Here is a 26,035-nt window from a genome sequence, read left to right as displayed (position 1 = left end):
GGGGGGGCGCGGGCAGGAACTTCGGCGGGGCTGAGTCTGCGGCCCCGGGACGGCACCGAGGGGAGCCCCGGGCGGCCGGCGGCGGCGGCGGCCAGCTGCAGAGTACGTGCGGGGCGGCCGGGGGGAGMGGGGCACGGCCGGAAGGAGCGGGCGGGTCGCGCGTGGGTGATTCCCGGAGAAATCCGGCGCGGGGGGGACGGGGGAGTGGGCGGAAAGTGCAGAAGCGTCCCCGCCGTGTGCGCCGCGGGGCGGAGGGGCCGCGGGGCAGGGGCGGCGCGGACGGGACGGAACGGGACGGGACGGGACGGGCGGAGGCGGCGCCCCGGCGGCGGCCGCTCCAGCGGGGTCCCGGGCGGGGGCGTGAGGCACCGGCCGCCCCCCGGGCTCTGCGGGGCCGTGCCCCTCCCCGGCTCGCACGCCAGGCGCGCCCCGCGGGGTAGCCCCGACGGAGAAGTTGCCCCGGGGAGGTTCCTGTCACCGTGCTCGGAGCCCTGAACTTTGCGTGGGGACCGCAGCCCCTGGTGTGTGCCCGCGGCGTGGGTTTCCTTGCCGCGGGCTCCATCCCGCGGTCCGGGACCCTGCTCTGGCCGGGCGAGAACCTGGAGGTATTTGGTGCGTTCGTTCCGTGCTTAAACGCGAGGGTGTTTTTGCAACGTTTCAAGTTTCTCATTAGTTGCGGATCTGTTCGTAAACGCGGAGCTCACTCATCGGCTGTATTTTGGCACATCTCAGAGCTAGACAAGACTATTTAATTTGTGAAGTCTCTCTTCTGCTGCTACATGTAATTTTCTCCTCCTGCTAAAAGTCCTTTGGAAACGCTGCAGAAATGTGATGAATATGCAAAGCAGTCAGCTCTCAAACCCAAATCCAGTTTGTCTTCAGAGACTTTTCAAAACGCCCAAAGTGATCAAGATACATTATGGAATAATCACTTTTGCTTAAAATACAGGGATGTGATGTTTCCCACTTTCTCCTTGTATTCCTAATTTAATTGGTGACAGTTCAATTAGAATTCACGTGAAATAAAGTCTCTAAAAATCRGTTAGAGTTACTCGGTTGCTTTTACTTCCACTGCAGCCTTAAAAAAGCAGGAAAGCTGGTCGTGAAGCCCAGCAGTGTCCCATGCCTACATCCCACAGTCCTGAGTTTTCCTTCTCCCGGTGCTTCACCCACATCCACCACCTGCCTCCTTCAGCCGTGGATCTTCCTTTCCAGCTCCGGGAAGTGTGAGGCTCTGAGCTCGGAACAGGCACAGCGGGAAGGAACGGGTGTTTTCCCATGCTGAGAGATGCTCAGCGGGGCYGCTAGTGCCTCTGCCCGCTGGCTTGGTAGAGGGAGCAAGATTGTGATTCCTGCACCAGCTGTTTACAAATATTTAAGAGTGCTCTGTGGTGTCTCTGTGGGTTTTGTGTTCCTTTTTCCCAGGMGTTGTGTTTGTGGTCAGAGCTAAGGTGACAGCCAGCGTTTGGAGAGGAGGGCATGGCATGTGGGGTGATAGGTTGTGGATGTGAATGAGGTAATGTGGAAAATCAGAATTCATGGTTGTGGGTTGCAAAGGCTGAGTGAAAATCTAACTTGTGATTTCCTGGCTCTCCTGTGGCTATAACAGTATGCAGCCTTGYGTGTATTTTAAACAGCTTTGTCTGCTCTGAGGAGTTTTCTGGCTTCTTTGTTCTGTACGTGAAAATGTAAGAGATGGCTGCTCTTCCTTGTGTTTTCTGACACTTCTCACTGGTATGGACAGCAAGCAGAGAAGGGGGTGAAGTGGCAGCTCAAGTGCCATGGCTGTGTTCATTTATTCCTGTAGATCTCCCCATGCCAGCTTTGCATTCCTGCCTCTTGCTGGGGAGAGGGTTTGGAGCTGGCCACGCGTTAGATGTACCTGCTCGCTCCTGAGGCTGCACATCGTTTTGCTGGCTTCTTAGGGCTTGCCAGAGGGCATGACCAGGCTGTYACTCCTGAACCAGCTTGGTTTGGGATCACAGATTAGACAGCCTAAGACTTACCGAGCAGGCTGCAGAAGAGAGGGATCACAYACGGTGCCCCAGGGCCTTATCCCGGGTGCTCTTCCCAGTGAGGAGCGGACATGAGTGTCCTGCCTGTGAGCTCTCCTCACGTCTCATTGTGTCACCTCTTCTTGTGCTCACCCTTGTCCCAAAAGCACGGTCCCTAGTGCACTGAGGAATGAGAACAGTGGTGGAAAGCAGTACTTCAGTCTCTTAGATGAAGCTTAAAGGTCACCCGAGAGATGTGGGGCGCTGAGACGTGAGTGGGTGTGCTAAGGCTTTGCGTGGCTGCCTGGGTGAGCAGAGCCGGCAGCAGCAGCGGCACAGCCGGCTGGCCTTTGGGCTAACGGTCCCCTGGGATCGTGCTGCTCCTTGCTTGGTGTTTATCCTCTTCCTGAGCCYCATCTCACTCCTCCAGGTGGACTAGCACACCTGCCTGCCGGGCTATGTAGGCTGTGAGCTGGGCCAGACWGGGGGCCAGACCGGTCATGTCTGGAGAAGCAGTGGGAGAGGCCGTCTCAGAAAGGGGAGGGAGACTTCCCCTTGTRAAAGTTTAGAAATACTTGGGATGGCGTTGAGGTGAGTGCTGGAGGAATTCTGTTTAATGCAAGGAGAAAAGAGGTCAAAAGGAGGAGTGCTTGAAAGTATCTTCACTGCAAAAATCGGTAATAGTCGTACATGGAAAAATTGCTTGGCCCTCTCAGGGGTTACTGTACTGAATTGGAAAAACAGAGTGGGTCTCTAAAGTACGAAACAAAGGGATTTTAGTCTTGCTTTAAATGCAAATCTCAGCACAGTGTGAACCGTGGACTCGCTGGTGACGCCTCCATAGTACATATTAATCCAGTTTTATCTGTCATGAGGAGATTTGTTGATTAGAAGCCTCTAGGTGAAGGCTGCTCGTGGACTGTTGCTGCTCTTCCAGCCTGTGGGCTGGAAAAATGAGTTCAGTTCTGTGGCTTGCCTGGAGCTCTTGGGCTCTGTGTAATTTCATTGCCACCATCCTCCCAGGATTCAATYTAGCTCMCTGCACAAAGTCCATTTATGTAGATTTATGTAGATTCTGTGCTAAGATGAATGACTTTCAGAGGAAGTGGGCCTTCTTTTAAAAGTTATATAAGTTAATTTGTGGTATTGATGGTGAAAAGTCAGCATCATTCGAAATGGGAAGGTAGGAGCAGTTTACTGAAATGCCACTAAACCATAAACTGTTAATCTTTTTTGTCTTGRCAAAGTTTGTCAAGAATGGAGGATTTTTTCTCAGAAATTCTGTGAAATAATGACAGGTTTCAAAATACTGAGTTACGAGCCCAGTAAAGGGTTACCTTTAACTCATTTTTCTTGTTGCCTCTTCTRTCTTTGCATGTAGACAGTACTTAATTGGTTCTGCACTTAACTGTTATTTCCGAAAGCTAAACTGTGTTTCTAAAATATGTAGCTCTTAAATGTTTACAGTTTCACCCTGAGTTCCAAAGTGTGTTTATTAGTTCTGAAGCTTACCAGCAACTCCTTGAGGTGGGTGCTCGTATCTAAACTTCTGTTGCTGTYCCTTCTGCTTCACACATAACTGGCACACAAGGAATGATAGGTTCAGCTGGTGGTTTGGGGGTTTTGTTTGTTTTGGGGCTTTTTTTATTTTTTTTTTTTTTCCCCAGACTCCATCTCTTCCTGAAGAGATTGATTGATCCTGTTGGCTGCCACATACGTTTCTGGAAAGTTTCTGTTGACCCCCTCATTTTATTTTTCTCTAGTAGAGTTGAATCAGAATTTTGTAGCAAAAGCCTGGTTTTTTAGGTGTCTTCAGAATAGAAGTTGGACTCTGCTTGTTGTATTTGTATGTTTGACTTGCTAAAGAAAAGGCTGATAAAAAGGGGCTTTGTAAAAAAGCCCCCAAAATACCCAAACCATTTATTTACATTATTTCATATATTTTACTATATACAAAAGCACATACTGTAGAAATCATTTCTCTCTGAGTTTTACTTTTTATAACAAATTTCCCAATTCTCCATGGTGCATGCATTTGCTTGCATTGCAGTTTTGGAGGAAGGGGAGTTGCACATTATTAAAATACTTTCCCCCTAGTGTGTGCAAATSTTTCTGTAGGTGTTGCTTTTTAGGTTACTACTGTGTGTTTTTTCCAGTGCAGTRTGATCGTAGAGCCGGAGCAATGTTAGCAGACCTGCTCAGTGTTTTAGTTCTGTTACTTTCTCAACCAATTATAAATTACATCCTTTAGACCTTATTGATTGGTGGTTTAGCTTAATACTGGAAATTATCTGCTTGTGGCTGTGAAAGCCACCRTAGAGTGAAGAGGTGTGTGTGAGATCTTAGAATTCTCAGAGGAGTTTGTTATTTGCGGTATAACGGGATAAGGGGGTTTATGAAGTTGAAACTTGTGCAAATGTTTTTTCCTGCTGCTCTAAGGGCTGAGCACTGCTGTGACCTCTCTTTTGGGAGCCTTAAAGCACAATTGCTGTATTGCTGAGTGGTATTTCACGTCTCAAGTGTCAGTGACAGGCAGCCTTGTTAGCTAGTGAAACGGGCAGGTAAATTCAAACTAGGGTTTTTTAATGATATGTGTTGGAATCCATCAGTATTTTTGCTTTGTTTGCAGCTGTTGCTGCCATAATCAAGATCAGCAGAGGCATTAGATCCTTTTTATGTGAAACCGGTAAAACTGTAGAAAATACTTGGTTCTTAAACAGCCTTTTGCTGACCCAGCTTCAGAAATCCTCTGGGGTTCTGTGAAGCACTTTACTTCTTTGTTTTGCTTTTGCAGTCCTCTACACTCTTCTATGCGGGGAAAATGATGCGACAATTAGGACGAATTGAAACCCATGAGCTTTTTTCTTAAGGGAATCAAGTACTCTGTAATTCTTCAGAAAGTGTTTTGTGATCATTTTGATCTTAAGATATAAAAGAAAATTGAGTAGAAGCCTTGAGCGATATTGACTGACGTTCTTGGGAGAAAAACGTGAAATGGGAATGTTGAAAACAAGCTGGCTTYGTGTTTGAATCATCGTTTTTATAGGTGCATCACAACTGTCTGCTGATTTGGTTTTTGTTCAGAAATGTTTCCGTTAACTAGTCAAAAAATAGCACTTTTGCCCCTTTTTCATTTCTGTGTGTGTTYTTATAATGAGAGAAAGAAATCCAGTCCTGTGAGTTGGCAGCCTTTCGGGAAGATGGGCGGTGGGACAGTGCATCTGGGTGTTGGTGTTTTGGTGCTTATCCTCTCTCTGTTTTTACTGTTTGCAGGTTCTGTCATCCGTGATGGCGTCAGCTCTGCCCAGAACCCTCGGAGAATTGCAGCTGTATCGAATACTACAAAAAGCAAATCTCTTATTCTACTTTGATGCCTTCATTCAGCAGGGTGGTGATGATGTGCAGCAGCTCTGTGAAGCAGGTGAAGAGGAGTTTTTGGAGATAATGGCTCTGGTAGGCATGGCTAGCAAGCCCCTTCATGTCCGAAGGCTGCAGAAGGCTTTGAGGGACTGGGTCACAAACCCTGGCCTTTTTAACCAGCCTCTCACCTCCTTACCGGTCAGCAGCATTCCAATCTACAAGCTGCCAGAAGGGTCTCCTGCSTGGCTGGGGATATCCTGCAGCAGCTACGAGAGGAACAGCAGCACCCGAGAGCCTCACCTGAAGATCCCGAAATGCGCCGCCACGACGTGCGTGCAGAGCGTGGGCACCAGCAAGTCCGATGTGGTGGGGAGCTTATCACTGCAGGGCAGCAGCGAGCCGAGGCTCTGGCAAGGACACCACACCACCGAGAGTGAGCACAGCCTTTCCCCGGCTGACCTTGGCTCTCCGGCCTCACCAAAGGAAAACAGCGAGACCCTGGATGCCGCTGCTGCCCTGTCAGTCGCCGAGTGTGTAGAACGGATGGTTCCCTCCCTGCCCAAAAGTGACTCCAATGAAGTCAAGGAGTTACTGAAAACAAATAAGAAACTGGCAAAGATGATTGGTCACATCTTTGAGATGAGTGACGATGACCCTCACAAAGAGGAAGAGATCAGGAAGTACAGTGCAATATATGGCAGGTTTGACTCAAAAAGGAAGGATGGCAAGCATCTCACTCTCCACGAGGTAAAACACCTTGGGTGGCGCTGGGCTCCTTCTCCTATTCCTACACCTTTTACGAGATGTGTCTACAGGGTGCACTTAYTGTATGGGCGCTTCTTGCTGGGTGATGAGAGCTGTGTGTCTGAAATTGTGTGTTGAGTGCCGTAGGCAGTCCTGGCCTGACRTGGAAATCTCAGGTGCAGCACCAGTCCCTTTTGTGGGTGTGTGGACACGTGCYKATTTCAGCTTGGTGTCATCAGACTSCTTGGTCGCTGATGYGACCTRTCACTAAAGGTTTAGAAAGTTTGGCACCAAAATAGCAAACCAGTATTGCACTSAGCATGGCCCTTGGGATTCTCAGCATTTGGTACATTTTTAAAGAGGCCCTGTCTTGATATTTCCTTGCAGCTTTGAGAGTAGACTTTTTGGAAGRTCAGTAACTAAAATTGCTTGTGTCTGATGTGATTGCTACCTTCTACTGTCTTCCCTCACCTCACGACTCTTCTCTGTAGCTTGCATACTTGAGATAAAAAGGATTCTGTCAGTGAGGTCCTCAAACACACTGGCATGGATTTTTTTTTTTTGTTTGAACTGGGATGAAGCTCAATTATACAACCTGTGGGTTTTTTTGGGCACAGTGATCTTAAGCCTGTCAAGTGACGTGCAGACTGTAGGAGGAGGAAGGGAAAGGACTGTCTCCAGTATTGATGGGTGGCTGTAATCTGAATGTTTGTCCTTTAATCCCTGAATAGCATCTCTTCTCTCTTGATCTGGAAAGTCCATTTGGGCCTCCCTAGTTCCTGTTGTGGCATTCCCGAGGCTCACACTGCATGTGTTTAACGTAATAGGTGTGTCTGTGTGGGGAGTAGTTTCCTAGTGCCAGAGTACAGTACAAGAGGAGAACAAACATTAGTTCAGAGCATTGCCAAGACACTGTTGATATGAATGCTGCATCAGCATTTTCACAGTTAACAGTGATTGCAAAATTTCAGTTGGATTTAAAATTTGGCATGTAAGGCTTAGCTCCCAAAAGGAAAGGCAGTGTTTATGTTATAGGTGTGCCAAAAAAGCTGTACTGGCTTTAGCCTTTTTTTGCTTCAAGGAGAAGTTTTGTAGGTGTGTGATCCATAGCATAAGATTGAGTTCTCTCTGTGCTTCTGAGTAGAAGGGCAGAAGGAAATAAGGCATATTTCTTTATGTTTTTGTTTATGTATTTACATTTACCAGGCAACTGCACATCACCAGCAGTGCCTTGACAAGGGCTTTTACTGCAGGCTGGGGAGACACTTCCATAGCAGTCAGCCACATTCCTGCCACACAGTTCCAGTTGTGCAGCTTTCACTTACGTGCTGTGTGGCTTTATGTCCAACACTTATAATCTATGAATYCATCCACTGTACGAGACCAGATCTCATCTTACTCCCCTGACCTTGTGGAAGTCTCTCTCTTAACAGAACTAGTTGTGTATGAGATGGAGGCAGGATTTGAAAGGATTAATTGTGTGGATGCCCTGCGTGCATGGCTGCAGATTCAGGATTTGGAGAAAGGGGGTTCTCCCCACCTGGGGAGGGAGGCAGTTGAGGTCTACAGYGTGCAGCTGTGTACTTTCACAGCCTCTCTGCAGCAGTGACTGCAGAAAATGCTCTGAAATCTGGGCAGACTTATAGTAGGGTAATTTTCTGGCATCCAGCAGTGTACTGGAAGGTGGGCTCCGGGGGCACCTTTTGTACAGGCTCAGGAGTGGCTCTGCAGAGCTGCAGGAATGAGCACTGGGGTGGTAATTTGAAGGAGTRAGATAGCAGTGAACTGGAAGAAAAGACAACTGTTCATTGTTTTTAGTATTGCACTACAGATCTTTACTACATCATGGTAAAACCACGTTTAAAAATGGAATGAGAGCATGGTTTGGCTTTAGGAAATATTTCTATCGCTATTGTGATTAAGGGCACGAGATCAAAGGAGTCTGTGGTTGACTTATGCCTCACTTAYGCATGTGGGGCCTCACTGAACTTGATGGGAACTGCACACATGCAAGCAAGAAGAATTTGCTTATAATTGGTTTACTGTTGGCTTAAAGAGGCCGGATTTCACAAAGTTTTGTCTTGAGCAGTTTTGTCTTCATTTCCATTTTGAAGCAGAAAATAAATAGCAGCAAGACCTTTTTTTTGTTTGTTTAAAATCTGCTAAACCAGAGTTTGCCTTTCGTAAACTCAACCTCAGTGTGTTTTTGGTTTTGATGGCTTAAACAATTTGCTGCTCAGAAGGAAGGACCTTAAACAACCAGGGAGGTAAGTTTCTGCTTGTCCASAGACTGTTTTTCTGCACGTGTTAATACATTCCAAGGCTTTCACTCTGCCTTGCAGTTCAAGGTTTCTCCTTGCATCTGGCAAAGAACAGCTGAATAAACTTCACTGTGAATTAAAAAAACTTAAGTGGTGTTTAGCTTTTTAGTGTAAAGATTAGGGTATCTCTGGCTYCTCAAGCACAGAGGAGTTGCATGCAAATTGAAGTCAAACCTGGTGGAATTATTGGTGRTGAATTAGTGAGAATATTTCATTTCTGTACGAGTGCTGAAGTGTCTCAGAGCAGCCATTCGAGGCCTGTGAGAGCTGCAGACACTGGGCTGGTTTGGAAKTGTGTGCTCCTGGTAGGAGTATTTGCATAAAACACTAATCTGACATAAAATCTGATGTGGAATCTTTCAAAAGCGTTCCAAAACTAATAAACATGCTGTCCTTAATCCATCCCATTGTTTCAGTATTACACAGCTTTTCAAACACGGAGAGCACTTAATGTTTAAAGTTGGACTGGAGGAGGGATAAGTATGAGGCATGCCTTTGAACTTGKCGACCCCTTCAAGTTTGAGTCAGATTTGTAATTTGCATGTTAATATTTCAGTGCTTGTTTTGGTACCTGTAAAACAGAAAAAAAATTCTGTTCAGTGGTGTGAGAAACAGGAATTAGAAAATCAAGCAATAAATTTTGTCTAGCTTAGTCTCTTCCTTTTCTTTTGCTGACTCACCAAAATAGTAGGGCTTGGTATTTAATTATGTGGTTTTTAGTGGGGGAAATCTGTGAACCCCATCAGATGGAAATATACTCATCCCTCTCCTRTATGGTTATGTGCTGCTCCAAAGCCTTAAGGCTTCCAGCAAACAGAATCTTTATTTTTAGGCATGAAATGCTTTGTATCTGCAGTATTATGCCTCCTGAAAAGGCAGGAAGCCATGATACACTTCAATTTTGTAAGTCTGAATGTGACCTGAAAGAGGAAACCAGGAAAAACAAGCAAATAAACATTTGGCTTTTCTCACATATTAGGATAAACAGCATTTGCCTGCAACTACCCGAAGCATTTTCAGTCATTTCAGYTCTTTGCAACCTTTCAGCACTTTGAGGGATAAAAAATATCTCAAAGTATTTTGTAAGCATTAGCCATATTATTCATCCTTGGCAAAGTAATAGCTGTCGCAGAAATTAATGCCTGCTTTAGATGGTAATTCTTTTAATCTGTGTTGCATTAATCTTATATTGTATCTTTTTCCCCTTTGTGTTTTTTTTTSTGAAAAGACAGACTTTGTAGAACAACTGTTCTTGTCTACAGGGTAATAGTTTGTTATTTTAGTACCTTGTATTATAGGAACATCGTAACCTTCTTTGCACCCTTGTATATCTAATCTTTGTGAGATTCGTGTTTTTTGTCTGCACAGAGACTAAAGGATCAGGCAACATATCTGGTTTGCCTGTTAAAGGCAAGTTTGTGCTCTGATTAACATTCAGGTACCATAGGAAATGCCCTACTGAGATCAGAGGCTTCTAGSCTAAACACAGGAAAAAATGCTTATGAAATATTAGGAACAGCAGTTCTGCATGAGATTTTACTAGGAATATTGCATAGGCTGCTGTCAGAGAAGAGTCTCGGCTCTTCTGATACATGGTTATTGTTTATTCAGCCTTCCTGGAGAATGGGTGTCTCATCGGGTAAAATAAATTTTTGATAGTTTGGAAGCTCCCAAGCCCCAYGGTGCAGGACAGCTGTTTGGCTGTGTGTGGCTCATGTCTTGTGACAGCTTCCATCCTTCAGGGATGGAGCGTGCAGCGCTACGGGTGAGCTGCTGTGGTTTGATCCCCCAGCAGCACTGCAGGGTGGCAGACAGCAGGGGAAGGGTGGGTGCTTGGCCTTCTCCCTGGGGACACCCTGTACCTGCAGAGCTGCTGATTTGGTGTCTGGGGTCACATGTGTGCCATCCTGCATATGTGGCTGCTCCCGGAGCTTGCAGATGGAGGGTTGAGGATGGCACATCTCCGTCCATCATGGATGTGCTGCTCAGGYATATTCAGCCTGGGACAGACACAGAACATACTGGAGCTCCAGTGCAGGAGCCAAGCATATTCAAAGCAGCTTCATTTCTAGAAATTAAAGAGAAGAAAGAGTTGTGGGCACTTGGTCAAAACACCTGTACTATTCTATTGGCCTCTTGCTGTTACCCCTCATTACATGTTCTGGCTGTTCTTCAGCTGAGGAAGAAGTGAGGAAATCTATTCAAGCCCTATTTTCTGTGGAAGGAGCTTAGAATATCCTCTTCAGCATTTCAGTTTGTGTCTCTCATTGCATTAATAGTGTCCTTGTGTCCATAGTGCTGACCATAGGCTTCAGCAGCATTGTTAAGCTGACATAATTAATGATGGGATCACCACTTCCTATAGCCGTCTGAAGAGCATTGCAAAACCATTTTGAGCCTTAACTTCAGGCGCTTTTTTTTCCCCCTTCTTTATGAATCTGTTGCCAGCAGCAGAGGCACTAGAAATGTGTCCTGGCAGGCTCAGGAAAACATCCTTGAAACAAGTTACATTTGATTCATATCTGAAGATAGTCTGCACAAACACGAGGGTGAGAAACATAGCTAAAAAAAGTTTAATCGTTTCTTAAACCATCACCTTCTACAGAATTTATTCTGTATTCACCAGGGAAAGCCATCTGTACCCACACTGTCAGGGTGGTTGTTTTTTTTTTTTTTTTTTTCCCCAAGTCCTGGGCATATTGCATTTATAAAAATAGTATTCCCTGTAAGCCAGGCTTTGGGAGCCAAACACTGTGAACGTTCAGAGCTACTGTTTTATACTGAGATTTAATTAATGCTGGGATGAGGCAAAAGCAGTGCACATTGAGATAGTCTTACAATCATGTTTTACTTCCTGCACCAACTACATTCATATCTTTTCTCTTCCCAGAGGCTTACCTGGGTTAGCGAGGGATATAAATAAACTGAAGAAACCCTTCAGGGTTTAGTGTACAATTATAGGTAATTTTACTTACGATCAAAATTTTGTATTATTTCAGAAGAAAAGGTGCTTTTACAAGCACAGCAGGTGAAAGCATGCAGAATCACGAGTGCTGTTTGTTTGATTTGCAGCTAACAGTGAACGAAGCAGCTGCCCAGCTGTGTGTGAAGGACAACGCCCTGCTGACCAGGAGGGACGAGCTCTTCGCGCTGGCCAGGCAGATCTCTCGGGAGGTCACCTACAAGTACACCTACAGGACCACCAAGTAAGGCTTTCATTAACTCACAGGGTCTTTATCAGGGAGCTAAGCAGGCTGACAGCATTTCTTCTGAAGCACTAGAGACACTTTCTTCTTGCTCTTCAGGTGGCAAAGTGCTCTTTTGAGGAAAGGAGAAAAATGTTATTTGAGTCCTGAAGCTTTTAAACTGATCAGATTTAGCTGTTTTGAATTGCCTTTTTATTTGCTCTCTAGTTTTCCAGGTATTCTGAGGAGAGTGCATGTTGAGAGGCATCTGAGAGGCTGGTACTTCAAGCATTTGAGGCATTAGTGTSTTTTAAGGTCAATGTAAATTGGCAGAGTAGCCAGAGATGCTCAATGCAACGATTTCCTTTTTTCTATATACAGATTCGGCTTGTTAGCCAAAAAGATAAGGTCATAGGGAGTGACTTGCAAACTTGCTTTAAAGGAATTGAAGCTGAATCCTGGTTGTAGTTATTAGGGCTCTGTTAAATGAACTGCTGTTATGAACCAGTGGTAAAGGCTTAAYAGCTTTTAAATATAATTAAAACCTGACAATTAGTAAGTATGACTGAAAGTCTTGATACTTTCTTTAGATTTTTACATGTTAATTCCCTTGCCTGTAATGTAATATCCTTTCAAAATGCATTTTTCTACATTTCTAGAAAGTTTTCCTTTACTCCCCTTTCTTCCATAGAGATTCATATAAATATACATCCAAACAATGCCAAGGGCATTTCTGTAATTCTCCGTGCTTTCTTCCTCTTTGGAAGGAAGAATCCAAGAATCTCTTGATGCTTCTGGAAACAACACAAGGCACTTGTGTTCTTCTATATTTGAGTGACATTCACTGCCATGTCAGAGTGAATTGGAGGGGTTTTTTTTGCATCTCACTTGTTCTTCCCTGATTTGTTTCTTTCCTTGACTCTCTTTCRTTCTTATTGACAGTCAGGGTTAATGTGCTGTTTACTGAATGTGTTTGTGTTTTCTCTTCTAGATCTAAATGTGGAGARAGGGATGAGCTGTCACCAAAGAGAATCAAGATAGAGGTACAGTWATGTGACTACTGTATTTTGACCTGTGCATGCTAAAATTCAGTTTTGTTTTGAAGGGATCTGTCTTAAGGAAATTTGTCAGGAAAACATTTGATAGACAGCTGATGGGTATGAGAGAGAGAGAGCGGGTGGGAGAACATCACCACTGTCTCTGAATGTAAGTGCTTGATGRAGAAACCTGTAGGAGCAGGGGTAAAGAGTAGGATTTGTTTAATGGTAAAGAWACTCTCAGTGTTTTGCACTCAGAGTAAGTGGGAGGGGAGGAATGGGACTGACTGTCTTCCTGTGGTGGAATAAGCCCGAGCTCTGTGGGAAATGCCTTCCGATAAAGCCTCCTGTTTTTCAGTCAGCATGAGGTGGCATTTGCCTAATTCGCYGGAGACAGCTGTTGATCATGTCCAAAATACAGAGTTCTGGGTAAGGGCTGATGGCAGAATATTAGACATTTCTGACTGTGCCATAAATTATRACACTCATCATATTGGAAACTAACTAAAAGCTATGTATCTCAACACAAATGGTTGTGCCTGTAGATATTAWTTTACAGGGTTTTGTAATGAGTCAAATGTGTCAAATGCAAGTATACATGGCTAATGTATACACTTTGCACAAGATATTGCTTAGGGAGATGCTGGAATTGTTAAGAGTTGAGGAGCAGCATGTGTGTAGTTTACCTTTTTCTTCAGGTACCACTGCCAGAAGGTAAATTTGAGGCCTTTTAACCAAAAAAAAAAATTAAAATGTACTTATGTATACTTGTATACTTCAAAAGAACAGCAGATCTTCCTTTTTAATTTGTATTTTAAACAAATTACTGTTTCACTGCTATGTGGGTATCTAATTTATCCCTAGCACTGTGGGTGTTTTTTATTGTACTCTCTACTCCTAAAGGTACAGGTTAAATGTGTGCTAGAATATGAGCCAGATYTGTATGTGACACAGATAGGTGATGTATTCTCTAACTGTAGAGGAAAATTGCAACACATTCTGAAATGTATTTCTCATATGTAACGCGTTCTATGATAAATGATGCACTGCATGTAGTAAGGCTTTAATTTTTTTTCAGCACTGCAATGCTTTTAGCTGTACGAAGGCTTTTCCTTTGAGGTAATCTGGAAAGGCAGTATTGAATAGGAGTAGAGGAGTTCATCTTATTTATTACATTCCATCAGTTCATACTGTAGTTTGAGTTTATATAATGCAAAATACACGTGTGCAATGAGGATTTACTGGGAGCTTTGATAAGTCAGTAATGTCATTTATGTGTGTTTGGATTTGCTTTTGACCTATGCMTGTTCTTTGATCCACAAAAAAGGGTAGGGAAAAGCTGCATTAAGTGATTTTATCCAGCTTCACCATTGTCTGCCTGGATCARCACRTTGCAGGGTGGTTACTTGAGTGTCCTCTCTTTTGTTCAGTCCTGCCCTAATTTGTAGGAGCTGGTGAGGAGCTGCCACTCCTCTGCTTGAAGTAGTATTTCAATGACTTAGATTTCAGCATTAGGAAATTTTTCCTTCATTCAGTAATAATTGATGATGAGCAAGTGTCTAAAATGACACACTGCAAGGTAGGTGCTGATTTTTACAGGATCTTCATTGAAAGAAAGCGTAAAATTAAAAGCCTGAAAAATACAGGCTGAAACTAGAGGTTTTCTGGGGAGCAGGAAATCTGGACAGCCTTAGGGTATGTGTGTTCTCCTATTTTCTGCATGGTGAAATCTTAAGAGTTTGGAARGGCTGCTTCTTTTATACCCTTTTTAGTTCAATAATTCTGAGAAAGTATGTTTACTTGGTTTTTGTTTTATCTAAAATTACCAGTCATCTTTTAACCTACTTGTGAAAATTTCATGTCCTAACTGTACAAATTACTACTTCATAAGTAGGTCATTTTTCCAAAATAAGAAATTGAAAATTAAATTAAATATTCTTTTATCTGATAGCATAGCACTAATAATTTTGAAATGACCTGTATTGTTATCAGCAGAAATGCCTTCTTTCCTCACAACTTTKTGAGTCTTCTAAAGAGGAGTAAACCATTACTTCAGTGCATTGTAATTTTGAGGTATGCTGTAAATCGTAGGCTTTACTTCAATGAAATGTAAAAAAGATGCAGTATGACATCGCAAATCACTGCTGTTTTGGGTTCCTGGGGCTTGCATTTTGGAAAAAAAAAAAGTAAGAGATCCTTTTTTTAGTAGTATGTTTGGGGATTTTGGGAGGATTTGTTGGGGTTTGGATTTTTTTGGAAAGGTGAAAGTGAAAAGGAGAATGGTAGCAAATGCAGATTTTTCCTTCTGTTCTGGGTTAGAATTCCTTACACTGTTTTTGAAGTTGTGATGCTTCATTGTGGATCTGTTCGTTTACTATCATGAAAATACAGAAAGGATCTGAACATGGGGGATTTTTTGTTGTTGTTATAACTAGCTCTTTTCTGGTTTTTCCCTTTTTTTCTTCCAAGAAGGGTCGTTTTGCCTTTCTGTTTTAAGGGCTGAACTCTGTATTTTGATTCACCATTCCTTTAACCATTAGTCATTAATGTCTCTGTGAAGCGTGGCCTAAAATACTAGGGCTTCAATTTGGACAGACTTCACAGCCTGTTTGCATAGTGTAAAAGATTACTTAAAAAAAAGATGAGTTAATTTCCTGAAATATAATAACACTTTAAAAAGCCTCCAGAGAGGCTCTTGAAGGTCACCCATGAGYAGAGCCAGCAGAGCTGTGTGTGCAAGCTGCAGCGCTGTCAGTCTGCAGCCACATTGTAAATTTATCCTTTTCATGAATATGAAACTCACACAAGCATTACAAAGAAACAATGTGCCGTGAATTACATCAAATTACCTGTAAAAGCCTTTCTCTTCCCCTGTGAGCTCTCCCCCTCTTATTCGTTGAGTGGGTGGGTGAGCTGTGGGAGTGAAGTGTAAAGAGGAGAAGGGGAAAAAATTCCAAGCAAATGACAGACTAAAGGTGTGGAGGGAGTGAAAAAAAGGAGTGAATTGGTATTTGGAAGCAGATTTTTAAAAAGAGATTGTAATTCCTTGGATCTGCTCTGGACAAGGAGCAGGACAGGCAAATAGGGATGGAAATGGCACATCTTCCTCCAGAGCAAGGATCTCTCTTGCTTAGGTGTTGTGAGGCAGGGACACCCCTTATTTTGTCATCTCCCSTGACTCAGTGCCAGCACCGCTCAAAGCAATGAGCTGTTGTGGCACCGGCTTAGAAAGCAAAACAAATCACAGGTACATCARGCAGAAGTCGTGGAGGAAGAGGCTGCTCATCACTATTGGGGTCAACCAGTTTCCCTTTCAAAGTCAGCATGAACAGCCAAGAGAGGAAAAAAGGAGAGTTTTTAAAAATATTGTTGCTGTCTGTGGTCTCAAGTAATCGTGCTGTGTGTCAGTGTCTCCATTCATCTGAACAAGAGGGGTGGGAAGTGCTTTCAAAAACTGATTTCCCAAAGCTCAGTGGGAGTTTTGGGGGGGGGGGGTCACAGGCAGGGCTGAGGCTTGAGCAGAGGCTTCAGRGAAATGTCTTCCCTTGGTGCCAGCATGGGTGGAGGAAGAGGAGAGAAAAGCCCCACCTCCACGATTTCTGAGAAGGTTGAAAAGAAAACCAAAGTGTGGGATTTGTGTTTTTCACAAAAACAGCAAAAGCAGTAGAAGCTACTGTTTTCATAGGAAAAATGTCATTAGAGGGAACGAAAAAGCACATGTGGGACTGGGAACATCTGCTGCAYGAAGCTGCTTTGAAAAACAACTGAGCAGCAGCACGGCAAAACAAAAAATGCTGCAGTGCATGCAGCAGGACCTCCAGGCAGCYGTGGAGCAGAGCAGGTTGGTGCTTGGTCCAGCATGCTCCTCATCCCATGGGGCATCAAGGATAGCCCGTGGTGGGAAGAGGGCTCCAGGAAGGTGATCCAAACCGTACCATCATACAGGAATTATTTGCTTGGCTGAGAGGTGACTGACACAGCAACAGGCAGCCAGAGCCACTTTTGGGAAACAGCTTTCAGTTTTGTATAGGCAGATGATCACAAATGTGTTAGGAAGAACTATGTTACCTGTTTTGTTGCAAAAATAGGATCCTTAGTGATAGGGTCTTGTGTGTTCGGCTTCTCATCTTCCTACACATGATCGTTCTCCTCTCCCAAACAAATTGAGGTCTTAACTGTGAAAGTGGGCATTGCTCATGGAAGTGTGGCTGCAGTGCCTTTGTTTCTAGAGGATGAGGCTTTGGGGCAGTTTRCCTGGATATGAAGTTTTTGCATGGCTGTTGTGTTTATTTCTTCCGTGAGGGAGTTTGTTGGGTGGATAAGAGCAATATGCAGCAGTTCAGGCTGTTTTTTGGGTTTTTTCTTAAGCATAAAGAGTAGATTTAATGGCACTGCATTGCAYTGAGGTTCTGGCCATCTGCCTTGGGTCAGACCACTGCTCTGCAGGTCAACGGGCAGTCTGCCAGTGGAGACAACCTTGTTATCCTTCAACTGTATTTTTTCAGAAAGATCACTTTATTTKTCTTAGGTTGTATCCCTTTAGTCCATCTGTTGTCAAAAATGTAATTATTGTCATGTGTGTGTCTTTAGAATCCACAAATCCAAAAAATCTCATGTTTGGGTCTGTCTTAAGGTCTCTGGCTTCCTCTCACATTTTGACAGAGTTACCTGTACTGTGCTTTTGGAAACATTTCTGGATGTTCCCCTAGTGTAGATGAGTTTTCCTTTTATAATACTGAGCTGGATAAACTCCACATCTTGAACCTTTGCTTCAATGATTAATTTATTTTAATGGAGTCTGGCAGGCTTTCACAGGAACTTTATTTGCTTTATTGATACATATGCAAGCTGCAGAAGAGATTTGCATGTCATAAGAATTTCAGCCTGGAAGAATTATTGAATCATGGTTTCCTGTAGTCTATGAATTTTACACTGTACTTTTGAAATGGTGATATTTCATTTTGTGATAGTAGTGTAGGTTCTGTGTGAAATATGTTGAATTTCAGGAGGCTTTTCTCAGTTTCACAAGGTTAATATATATCCTCGACTACACATAAACTTGATTTCTGAAGAGTGACAGAAACCATAGGCCTAAATCTGCCTGTCAAGGCTGACTGTAAACTAGTTTAATGTCAGTAACAAGGGTAGTCTGRATTCACCTGAAACTGAGAGAGATAAGGTTGTCTATGCCATTTTAGGTATATAGCAGGTGCACTGGGGGGGCTGTGTATGTTTTGTGCACAAACTTAAATGAAGTGGATGGCCTAAAAATTGCCAGTAACTTGCAGTCCAGAATTTTCACAGAAGTTCAGGAATGTGTTTTTTAGTTTTTTGGGGTGGGGTGGTTTTTTTTGTTTTTTGTTTGTTTGTTTTGTTCTGGTTTTTTTTTTCTTTTAAGAGTACAGAGAGGATAAGATAATAAGAGAGGATAACTTTTTTTCTGTTGTGAGTACAGAATTAAAAATAGTAATATGTCCCTCTTTGGTTTCTTTTTATGCTCAATAGGATGGTTATCCTGATTTCCAGGAGACGGTCCAGACGCTCTATCAGCAAGACAAAATGCCACTTGCTTTGGCTAAAGGAAAGAGTGAAGACCCAACAGCTCTTAATTCCCAGGTAAACCAATTACATTAYACTGAATAATAAAGGCTGTGTCTTTGTACATTGGTTTTGATGTGTTGTTGTTTTGATGACTAAATTAATTCTCATCAGTTCTAAAAGGCTACGTAGTTTAGCTGTGATTGCATCACTCTTGATTTGGGTTTACCTCCCAACACTGTTCTGACACAGTACTACAGCTTCGCCCTTGTTAGCTCCAAAGAGGTAAGATGCAGCATAGTAGGCTTGAAAATCTGTGGTTGCCTGTTGGGAGCAAGTAGGGTACAGTCTGTGCTGTGTTACTTGCGTTATCCGCTAAAAATGGAAAGCTCAAGTTACTGAGCCGAGAGGAATAGAGTAGGCGATCTTGGAGTCCTCAGTTCTGACATGTCTTACAAGAAGAAAGGCCAATATGTTTAGGAAATAAGTGAACCTCTGGCTCTGAGAGGGTAAGTTGGCTTCCTAAACAGCACCTAGCCTGGTGGAAGTGCAGTGTTCTTGAGCAGACGGAAAGCTTTGTGTAAATGAAGACAGGTTGCCGATTCTTTCTTTGTCTTTTCTGTAGTGTATCCCAGCCTTGAGGCAAAATGCCCATCTCCTACTGCCAGTTCTTGCCAAGGAGGGATTTCATGCTAAGTTGCAACCAATTTATTTTGTGTAGCTGATTTGAGCAAATATAATCATCGAATTTGCACGTAAGATTACATTTAGGAGTTACCCTCCTTAGGATGTGTTACCCTATAATTTACCTTCTTCTGTTGCTAAGTAGTGCCCAGTCATACAATTATGCCACATTCTGATGTCACAGAATAATTACCTGAGCTTATTTTCATTTTGTGTATGCTTTAAAGTTTTCATTGGTCACTACCACATAACAATGGACTACAGRTGCAATTCAGGCTTAAATGTATCTGAAACTTTGCAGGTTTTTCTGTGGTGATCAAAAGTATCATTGCAGTTTAAAATTCTGGATTTTATCCCAAGTAAACAATACAGATGGAATGAATGAGAAATATTTTATTCTTCAAAAAAATTAGTGTACAGTTCAAAAGTTGGTAACAGGTGGGACAGAATAGCAGAGTTAGAGCACGCTTGAAAGTAAACTGTTTGAAAACAGTTTCTTTTTTTTTACCTTCCTCCCAAGACTAAGCTTGAGCTATCAGTAGTTTTCTGCAGACCCTGATCAGCTCTGAGGCAGAGCATGTAGATACTGGCTTTGTCATTACCCTGCTGTCAGGGTCATCATTTTGCTGGAGAAGCCCAGGTTTTGCTGGCCTGTTAGGCTGTCACTGTACATGTAAATTATGGAACTGTGCTGAGCAAGCAGCCTTTTGTGGGAAGTCAGGGCTTTCAGCATCTCCCAAGAAAAGTGAAATGCTCTGCAATGAATAGAGCTCTGTWGTAGCTGAAACAATTAYGGCATTACCTGAAAGAGAAATTAACTTTTCCTGTCAATTGTACATGTTAAGTTTGTACACTTTCTGTTCTTATGTTCATTGTGGCTCTCCTAAATCAACTTTCTTGACTTGTGATTTTCTTCTTATTTTTGCAACATGCTTATTTACATTTCTCTCRAGAACAAGATTATAGTGAAAGTTAGAATTCTCTTGGCATTAAAGTCAATGACAAACACTCAGATGCCATTTCCTCCTACGTTGCACTGGATTGTTTMGCTCCACTCTCTAGAGGTGTATAGGTCTTGTTCTTCTTCTAGACAGACATTTCACACCTTTATCCCCCACAAACATACTGTCATCCTACACTTTCAGAATGGCAGATTTTTAAGCTTGTGTAGTGCTGTTTCCTAAAATAAAGATTCCAAGATGTCTGGTGAAATCTTGGCATAAGTTTTTAGCAGATGTTGCCATTGCTCTTGGAATACTTTCTGGAATACTTTGTGAAGGCATATATTTGAATAGAGCTAACTGGCGAAATAAGACATTCTTTTTTGCTTTTCTTGACATTCTCTTCACGTAACCTGCAGCCCTAAAGTGCAGGAAGTGATTTTTGTGTGTTTTTGAAGAACAGAATTTAATGTTGCATTTCTGTGTAGATGAACTATAACAGCTTGCATTTTAAGTATTCTTGAGTGACTCAGGCGTACATTATGAAAATCTCTATGGGTGCAAAAATATTTTGTTTGCTTCGTAGTTTTGAAGAAACCGTAAAACACACATCTGTACATATGAGTCAACAAAAACCACTATCTAGGCTGTTAGTCTTTTCATCTGATATTGTTTTCCCCTCTGTGTTTTGACTTGCTATATGCATGTATATAGAGAGAAATCTTATTTTTGTTTTAATTGCAGTCGGAAAAGGTGATGGCAAAACAGATGGAGTTTCTTTGCAACCAGGCAGCATTAGAGAGACGTCTTTCCACAGGGTGTTACAGGCAGAACTCGGAAGAGCACAGCCCCAATGGCATGTCATTAGATAATGCTGATGGACAAGGTATGGTAGCTCCCAGGCACGGCAYTGCTGCCAGCAAAGACATTTGATGTTATGCAACGTCTGTCAGTGGTGGTGTTTATCTCRTACAGAACCCTGAGCAGTGAATGGACAAGACAAGATCTCTGTCTGCCCTGAAGTGCTTACGGTCTAAATAATGCAATTAGATGTACACTCAGGTTCTGTTCTGTTACTGTTGTGTGTCTGGGCAGACTTCTTCCCCCAGGGATAAYGTGGGTAGGGAAGGAGGTAGGGTGCACTGCTGGTATTGTGAGCAGGACTCTGCTCTAGCTTTCTCCTCAGGTTTGAAAGTAGAGCAGAATGTTGCATTTCATTTGGGTTCTTGTTTTGTGGAAATTGCAAATAAAGCAGGTAATACAGTTGGTACCTCTTTTTGTTTACCTGTTTGTGCAGTCTAGGAATAAAACCTGAGAAGCTGGCTATGTAAATTACTTAGAACTAAGCAGATTCTAATAATGTTCTTAGTAGCTTGTTATTCTTCAAAAAGCTTACAGTTCTGTGGTTCTCTTTGATGTACCAACTGGCTACTCCTGGGCTTGAATTAATTTCAGGAGTGTTTGTTTTGTTTGAGCATTTATGTTTGGATTACTTTTTTAAGTGTTGTGAAGTGAGAGAAAATGTTATGAACAAAAGAAATACAACCAGAAGTTCTTGTGCCTGTTTTTAAAGTGCTAGCTTTTTTAAGGGGGTTGAAGAGTTGCAGTAGAGGAGCGACAAAGGGAATCAATACAAGTAAGCATTTAAACATAGGTTTTCACTTGTGTGTATTGGTCAAGCAATGATATGTAGTCATGAAAAATAGATGTGAATCTGGCTTTCCTTGGCCAAGCAAGCTTCTTTATGCAACTTAGCCATTGTGCAGGGGAACTGGGAATTTCTAGGATCTCAAAGGGATTGTGCAGTGGGAGAGGAAAATTTTTGTATCTCGAGAGGATTTTTGAGCAGAATAAAGAGGATTTTTTTAATTTTTTTTTTTGTCTGGCTGACTTTTTCTTTCTAGCAGTGCCTGTGGAATAGTCTACAAAGCAGTGCATTTACCTAAGCCTTGTTTTGCTTGGAAACTTCCCTGAGCAGCTGGACTTTAGGATGCACTTTTGCTGATAGAATGTGTTTAAGTTTCTACCTGTTGTTTAATACTGCTTTTCTTCTAATGCATCGATGTTCCACTGTTACCAACTTGCAGGTGAAAGACCCCTGAACCTCCGAATGTCCAATCTGCCGAGCAGACAGATGCAGCACATTTCACTCGATGGAGAGCAGCACGTTGGGAAATCTCTGTGCAGTGATTTGATCCGGCTTTACCCCAGTGGTGAGGCAAAGTCTCAGTCCTCGGGTTAGTGCTGTCCCTGAGAAATTACCCACCATTTCTTACTTCTCTGTGATGTGGCTGAGTGAGGCAGCCTGGCGTGCACTGTCTCCATGCCATCAAKGCTTTGGAAAAAACTCCTAAGAGGAGTGTTACTTGCTAATCTGGAATCAGATTGAATATTATTTGGGAAAAGTTTAGGGCATGCAGTAATTGGAATAAGATCAGTAAGTTCTAGCATGTGTCTGTCCTCAGAGAGTGGTATTGGCCCAAACTACTGCTGTTAAATATTTAAACTGTGTCACAGTGATAGTGCCATGATTATGACATGGCTTCATTCTGTATGAAAGAATAGGGCATTTTACAAAAAAGAGCTCTTAATTCTGGTTTATAAGGACCTAGCACTGTTTCTCTGCTGTGAGCTCCATGTAAGGCAGTAAGTCTTTTCCACCTGGGTTTCTCATTCACCGACCTCTGCTCACTGTCAGTCTTAYCATTTACCTCTGGCATCTGGAGAAACCCACTTCAAGTTTGATAGAAGAGAGGAGGAAACCTTTGTGAAATCTCTCTGGATGCTTTCAGTTTAAGTCAGTGCCCTGAGATAAAGCCAGGAGTTCTTGACTTCTCTTGCAACTTCAGGAGCAGTAATAAAATCCCACCTAAGTTTGAAAGGTGCATTGCAAAAGAGATTATTTGAAAGACAAGATTCAGAAGTAGTTGTTTTGAAGATTGGGCAGAATCTTGTGTGTTTTCCACTTAGGGAYGTTGCAGTCTTGGCTCACCTTTTCTGCAGATTGTCCCAATCCCAGTGATAGTTCACTTAATGAAATTTCTAGTAGGGGATTTTTATCCATTCCCTTTCCAAATGCAAGTGCAGAGTGCATCTCCATTAGCCCAGAGGGGATTGGAGTAAATCTGTGATGCTTCCTCTGTATCACTGCAGTGTGACCAAGGTGTTTCTAACCAAGCTGGGTTAAAGCCCAGCAGGAGGAGGAGGAGGCAGAATTTATTGCTTCAACTGTTAGTATTCATATGGTTCTTGGACCTTTTTCTTGATTTAAGAATAGAATATTTTTTGTTTCCRAGCAGTATTTTAACATCTTTCTTTCTTTTCACAATGCAGAAGGCCTTGGTATTTTAAAGGATTTCCCTCATTCAGCTTTTAACAACATCGAAAGGAAGGTGATAAAAACAGAACCTGAAGATACAAGATAGTCATTCTGCTCTGGAAAACAGTGTCATAGTAAAGAATGAAACTTCACAAGAGAAAAAAAAAAACAAACCAGCCTTAATAACCAGTGTTGCCTCATTCAAATAAGAGATTTCAATAGCCAAAGCCTAAGAACTGGTTCAGTAATCCGTGGAAACAGGAAAGCAAGAGACACTGCAACTAAAACAGTAATACAGGTGGATAAACATTCCTGTAAAAGTGGTTTTATAACGTGGGAAGATTCACAAATTAATATTGTGGGTCTTCATTATTTAAGAATGTATTATGTATTTGTATAACTTATCAAAGTAAATCTAGATGTCGGGACGTGTATTGAGTCCAGTAGATGTGGCTACAGTTCATTTTACTTGAAATTTCAATGTCTACTTTCAGTGTACCTAGCGTAGATATGGTTGTTAAACATTTGAATTAAAAAATCATTGGAGAATTAGGAATGCAAACCTCGTGACACAATTAACAGCAAGTTTGCAACAATATTTGTAGAAAAAGGAAAATGCATACAATATTTTCATGGTTTAAAATGTTATGTGGATATAGCATTTGATAGACCTAGACCCTGATTCTGTATTATAGCAGATGTTCTTGACACTTAACTATCGCTACATCACTTTCAATGGTTTCAGCAGCCTTTGTGTAACACACTTGTAGCATAATACCTACATACAGGTCAGGAGTGTAGGAAATGCCAGATAGAATATGGAAGCATCCATATGATTGGTTCCCATTTCCTTGGGAAAAACTGGGGTTTGATGTACCACACAATTACTGAGTCTCATTTGGTAGGAAACTTGATCAAGAGACCAAGTAATATGGACGGGGCAGCAAAAATTGTCATTCAGACCATTATAACTTCTTGGACTTCTCTGTGGATCTTTAAAAAAAAAAAAAAGGCATCCCAAGCATGGCAAAGATGAAATAGGGTGCAGRATTTATGCATCGGTGTAAAAGGTTGCACTTGATATCCAGAAACCATAAGATATTTTGGAGGAGAGAGACAAGGAGTTGTGTCTTCAGCATGTAGCTCCTTATTAAGTGCTGTCCAGCCCACACGATTCTATGAATATACTGTATACTGCATACAGTATGCCAATAYGTTTCTTTATGTATGTGATTAATTAACATCTGTATTATTTATTTGACAGTTTTTATTTTTTGTACATGTTCACTTTTGAAGATGTCATTTTATCTAAGGAGAAGTTTAGTTGGCATATAACTTTGGAATTTACCATGGTGTGTTTGTGTGTATCCACCTTTCCTCTGTGCTGCTCTGCAGTCAGAACAGTTATATGCCTCCATTTCCGAATACAGTTTTTGCTTACGACATGTTCTGGAGGGGAGAGGGAGAGCTGAAGAACGTGAGTTACCATGCCAGAAGGGTAAACTTCCCTGTTCAGGTGTGCACTTCGTGTCTGCAGTTTGCTCTGTGTCATAGGTGTGTATTAACGAATCAGTCACAGTCTYTGTTGTATTGAAAGGCTCAGCAAAATGTGAGCTGAAATGTCTACACTGCAGTCTCTTACCACTGTAAACATATCTAATTATTTTATCACTTGATTTGTGGAACAAAGCTTTATAGTAGAAACACCAGTAAAACAACTTTTTATACTATTAAAATGTTTGGTTTTTTTTTWAAAAAAAAGGTTTCTTGAACTGTATGGTACTGTTTCACTTACTGAAGTATCTTACTTTAAGCAATGGAGTTTGCAGCTTTGCTGTTTAGGCATAAGAGATTGAATGTGTAGTTATATTTCCTCTTTCCCGTTGTGTGAGTTAGTAGCACGGATGTTTCTTCAGTTTGCAACATTAACCAGTGCCCTGGTTAGTACCTGAGTAGCTTTCATGAGTTGTGTATGAAACTTGTTAAAGGACAGCTTGAGGTTTGAACTGTATAGCTTGAGCAATAGAAAGTACCAAGCAGCAAACCTTTTGAGATGCAGGAAACATTTGTTTTTTCTCCAACATCTGACACCATCAAAAGTTGTGTATGGGTCACAGAAGAAGCTCTTAAGCTTGCTGGTCTCTTCAGGAAAAGTGAGAGGGAGGAAAAAGAACTTGCTAAGCAGCACGCTGTTTCAGTTGAATCCAGAATTTATTTTGTAAACACTAATGTATTAAATTTCCTATAAATTAAAGTATATAACAGTTATATTTTTGAGTTGTAAATACAGTACTTTGTGTCACGACCAGTTGGTTTTCTCCAGAATGATGTTTCAGTTCATAGTCCAACAGGCCATTTCAGTCTCAATAAGCTGGAAGCAATTTTTTTTTACTGATTTGCAGCTGTATTATTTTTTTTAATCCTGGGGGGGGGGAGGTACATTCCGAGATTGCACATATGCTTGGTAATAGCAAATACTCAAGCATTGGTCTTTCCATGACAAAGGTCTTGGTGGACTGCAACCTGGCCAGCCTCTGGAGTCACAGGTAAAGGCTTGCCCTTGTCTGTTCGGGAAGGCTTGCTAGATCCAGGGTACTCTGGATCAAAGGCCAGCCCTGCAAATGATGCCTGTTTCATTCACATGTTTATATTGTTGCTTACAAAATAAAATTCACCGTGAGAACTCTGTAGTTTCCCCAGGGTTTGTCTTCTTTTTTTTTTTAATTGTGTTTTCTAAAAGGAGATGTTAATTTGGGGGGGATAGGGGAGGAGGGAGTACCTCAAACTGCAGCTCTCAGTGGAGGAAGCCTTTTCCTGTTCTTGTGGTTGAATCCTCATTTAGGGGTGGCCTCATTATGTGCACAGCCTGCAGGGCCCAGTGGGCCCAGGAAGGAGAGAGGAGCTGAAACCCA

The 26,035-nt window shown here is 42.3% G+C and overlaps 2 protein-coding genes across 4 annotated transcripts in view; one reads left to right on the top strand and one right to left on the bottom strand.

The window, feature by feature from the left end:
* LOC130578189 (proline-rich protein HaeIII subfamily 1-like) overlaps positions 1-2,496 on the bottom strand; it is a 3,076-nt gene extending 580 nt beyond the window's left edge. Inside the window, exons 1-2 of the mRNA XM_057374096.1 lie at positions 2,439-2,496; positions 107-628 (exon numbers count right to left, since the gene is read on the bottom strand). Coding sequence (XP_057230079.1) covers positions 107-628; positions 2,439-2,496 — 580 coding nt within the window. The remainder of the gene's footprint in view (positions 1-106; positions 629-2,438) is intronic.
* On the top strand, positions 7-25,809 carry NAB1 (NGFI-A binding protein 1). Of its 3 annotated transcripts, none has more exons than XM_057374103.1 (8): positions 7-102; positions 5,268-6,101; positions 11,492-11,625; positions 12,596-12,647; positions 18,147-18,257; positions 20,549-20,690; positions 21,892-22,017; positions 23,138-25,809. In XM_057374103.1, exons 2-8 carry the CDS (start codon positions 5,283-5,285, stop codon positions 23,227-23,229), a joined length of 1,476 nt encoding a protein of 491 aa, XP_057230086.1. In that variant the 5' UTR covers positions 7-102; positions 5,268-5,282; the 3' UTR covers positions 23,230-25,809. The 3 variants fall into 3 exon arrangements, with proteins under 3 accessions (XP_057230086.1, XP_057230084.1, XP_057230085.1); XM_057374101.1 differs by having other exon boundaries at positions 21,892-22,041; XM_057374102.1 differs by lacking the exon at positions 7-102 and adding an exon at positions 445-605 and having other exon boundaries at positions 21,892-22,041.
* The last annotated feature ends 226 nt before the right edge of the window (positions 25,810-26,035 follow it).

This window comes from Malurus melanocephalus, unplaced genomic scaffold (genome assembly GCF_030028575.1).
Source record: "Malurus melanocephalus ecotype Western Australia unplaced genomic scaffold, MMel_1.1 scaffold_216, whole genome shotgun sequence".
In the NCBI taxonomy this organism is placed as follows: domain Eukaryota; kingdom Metazoa; phylum Chordata; class Aves; order Passeriformes; family Maluridae; genus Malurus; species Malurus melanocephalus.
The sequence above is the reverse complement of the archived record's forward strand: the minus strand, read 5'-3'. Positions and strand labels throughout refer to the sequence as shown.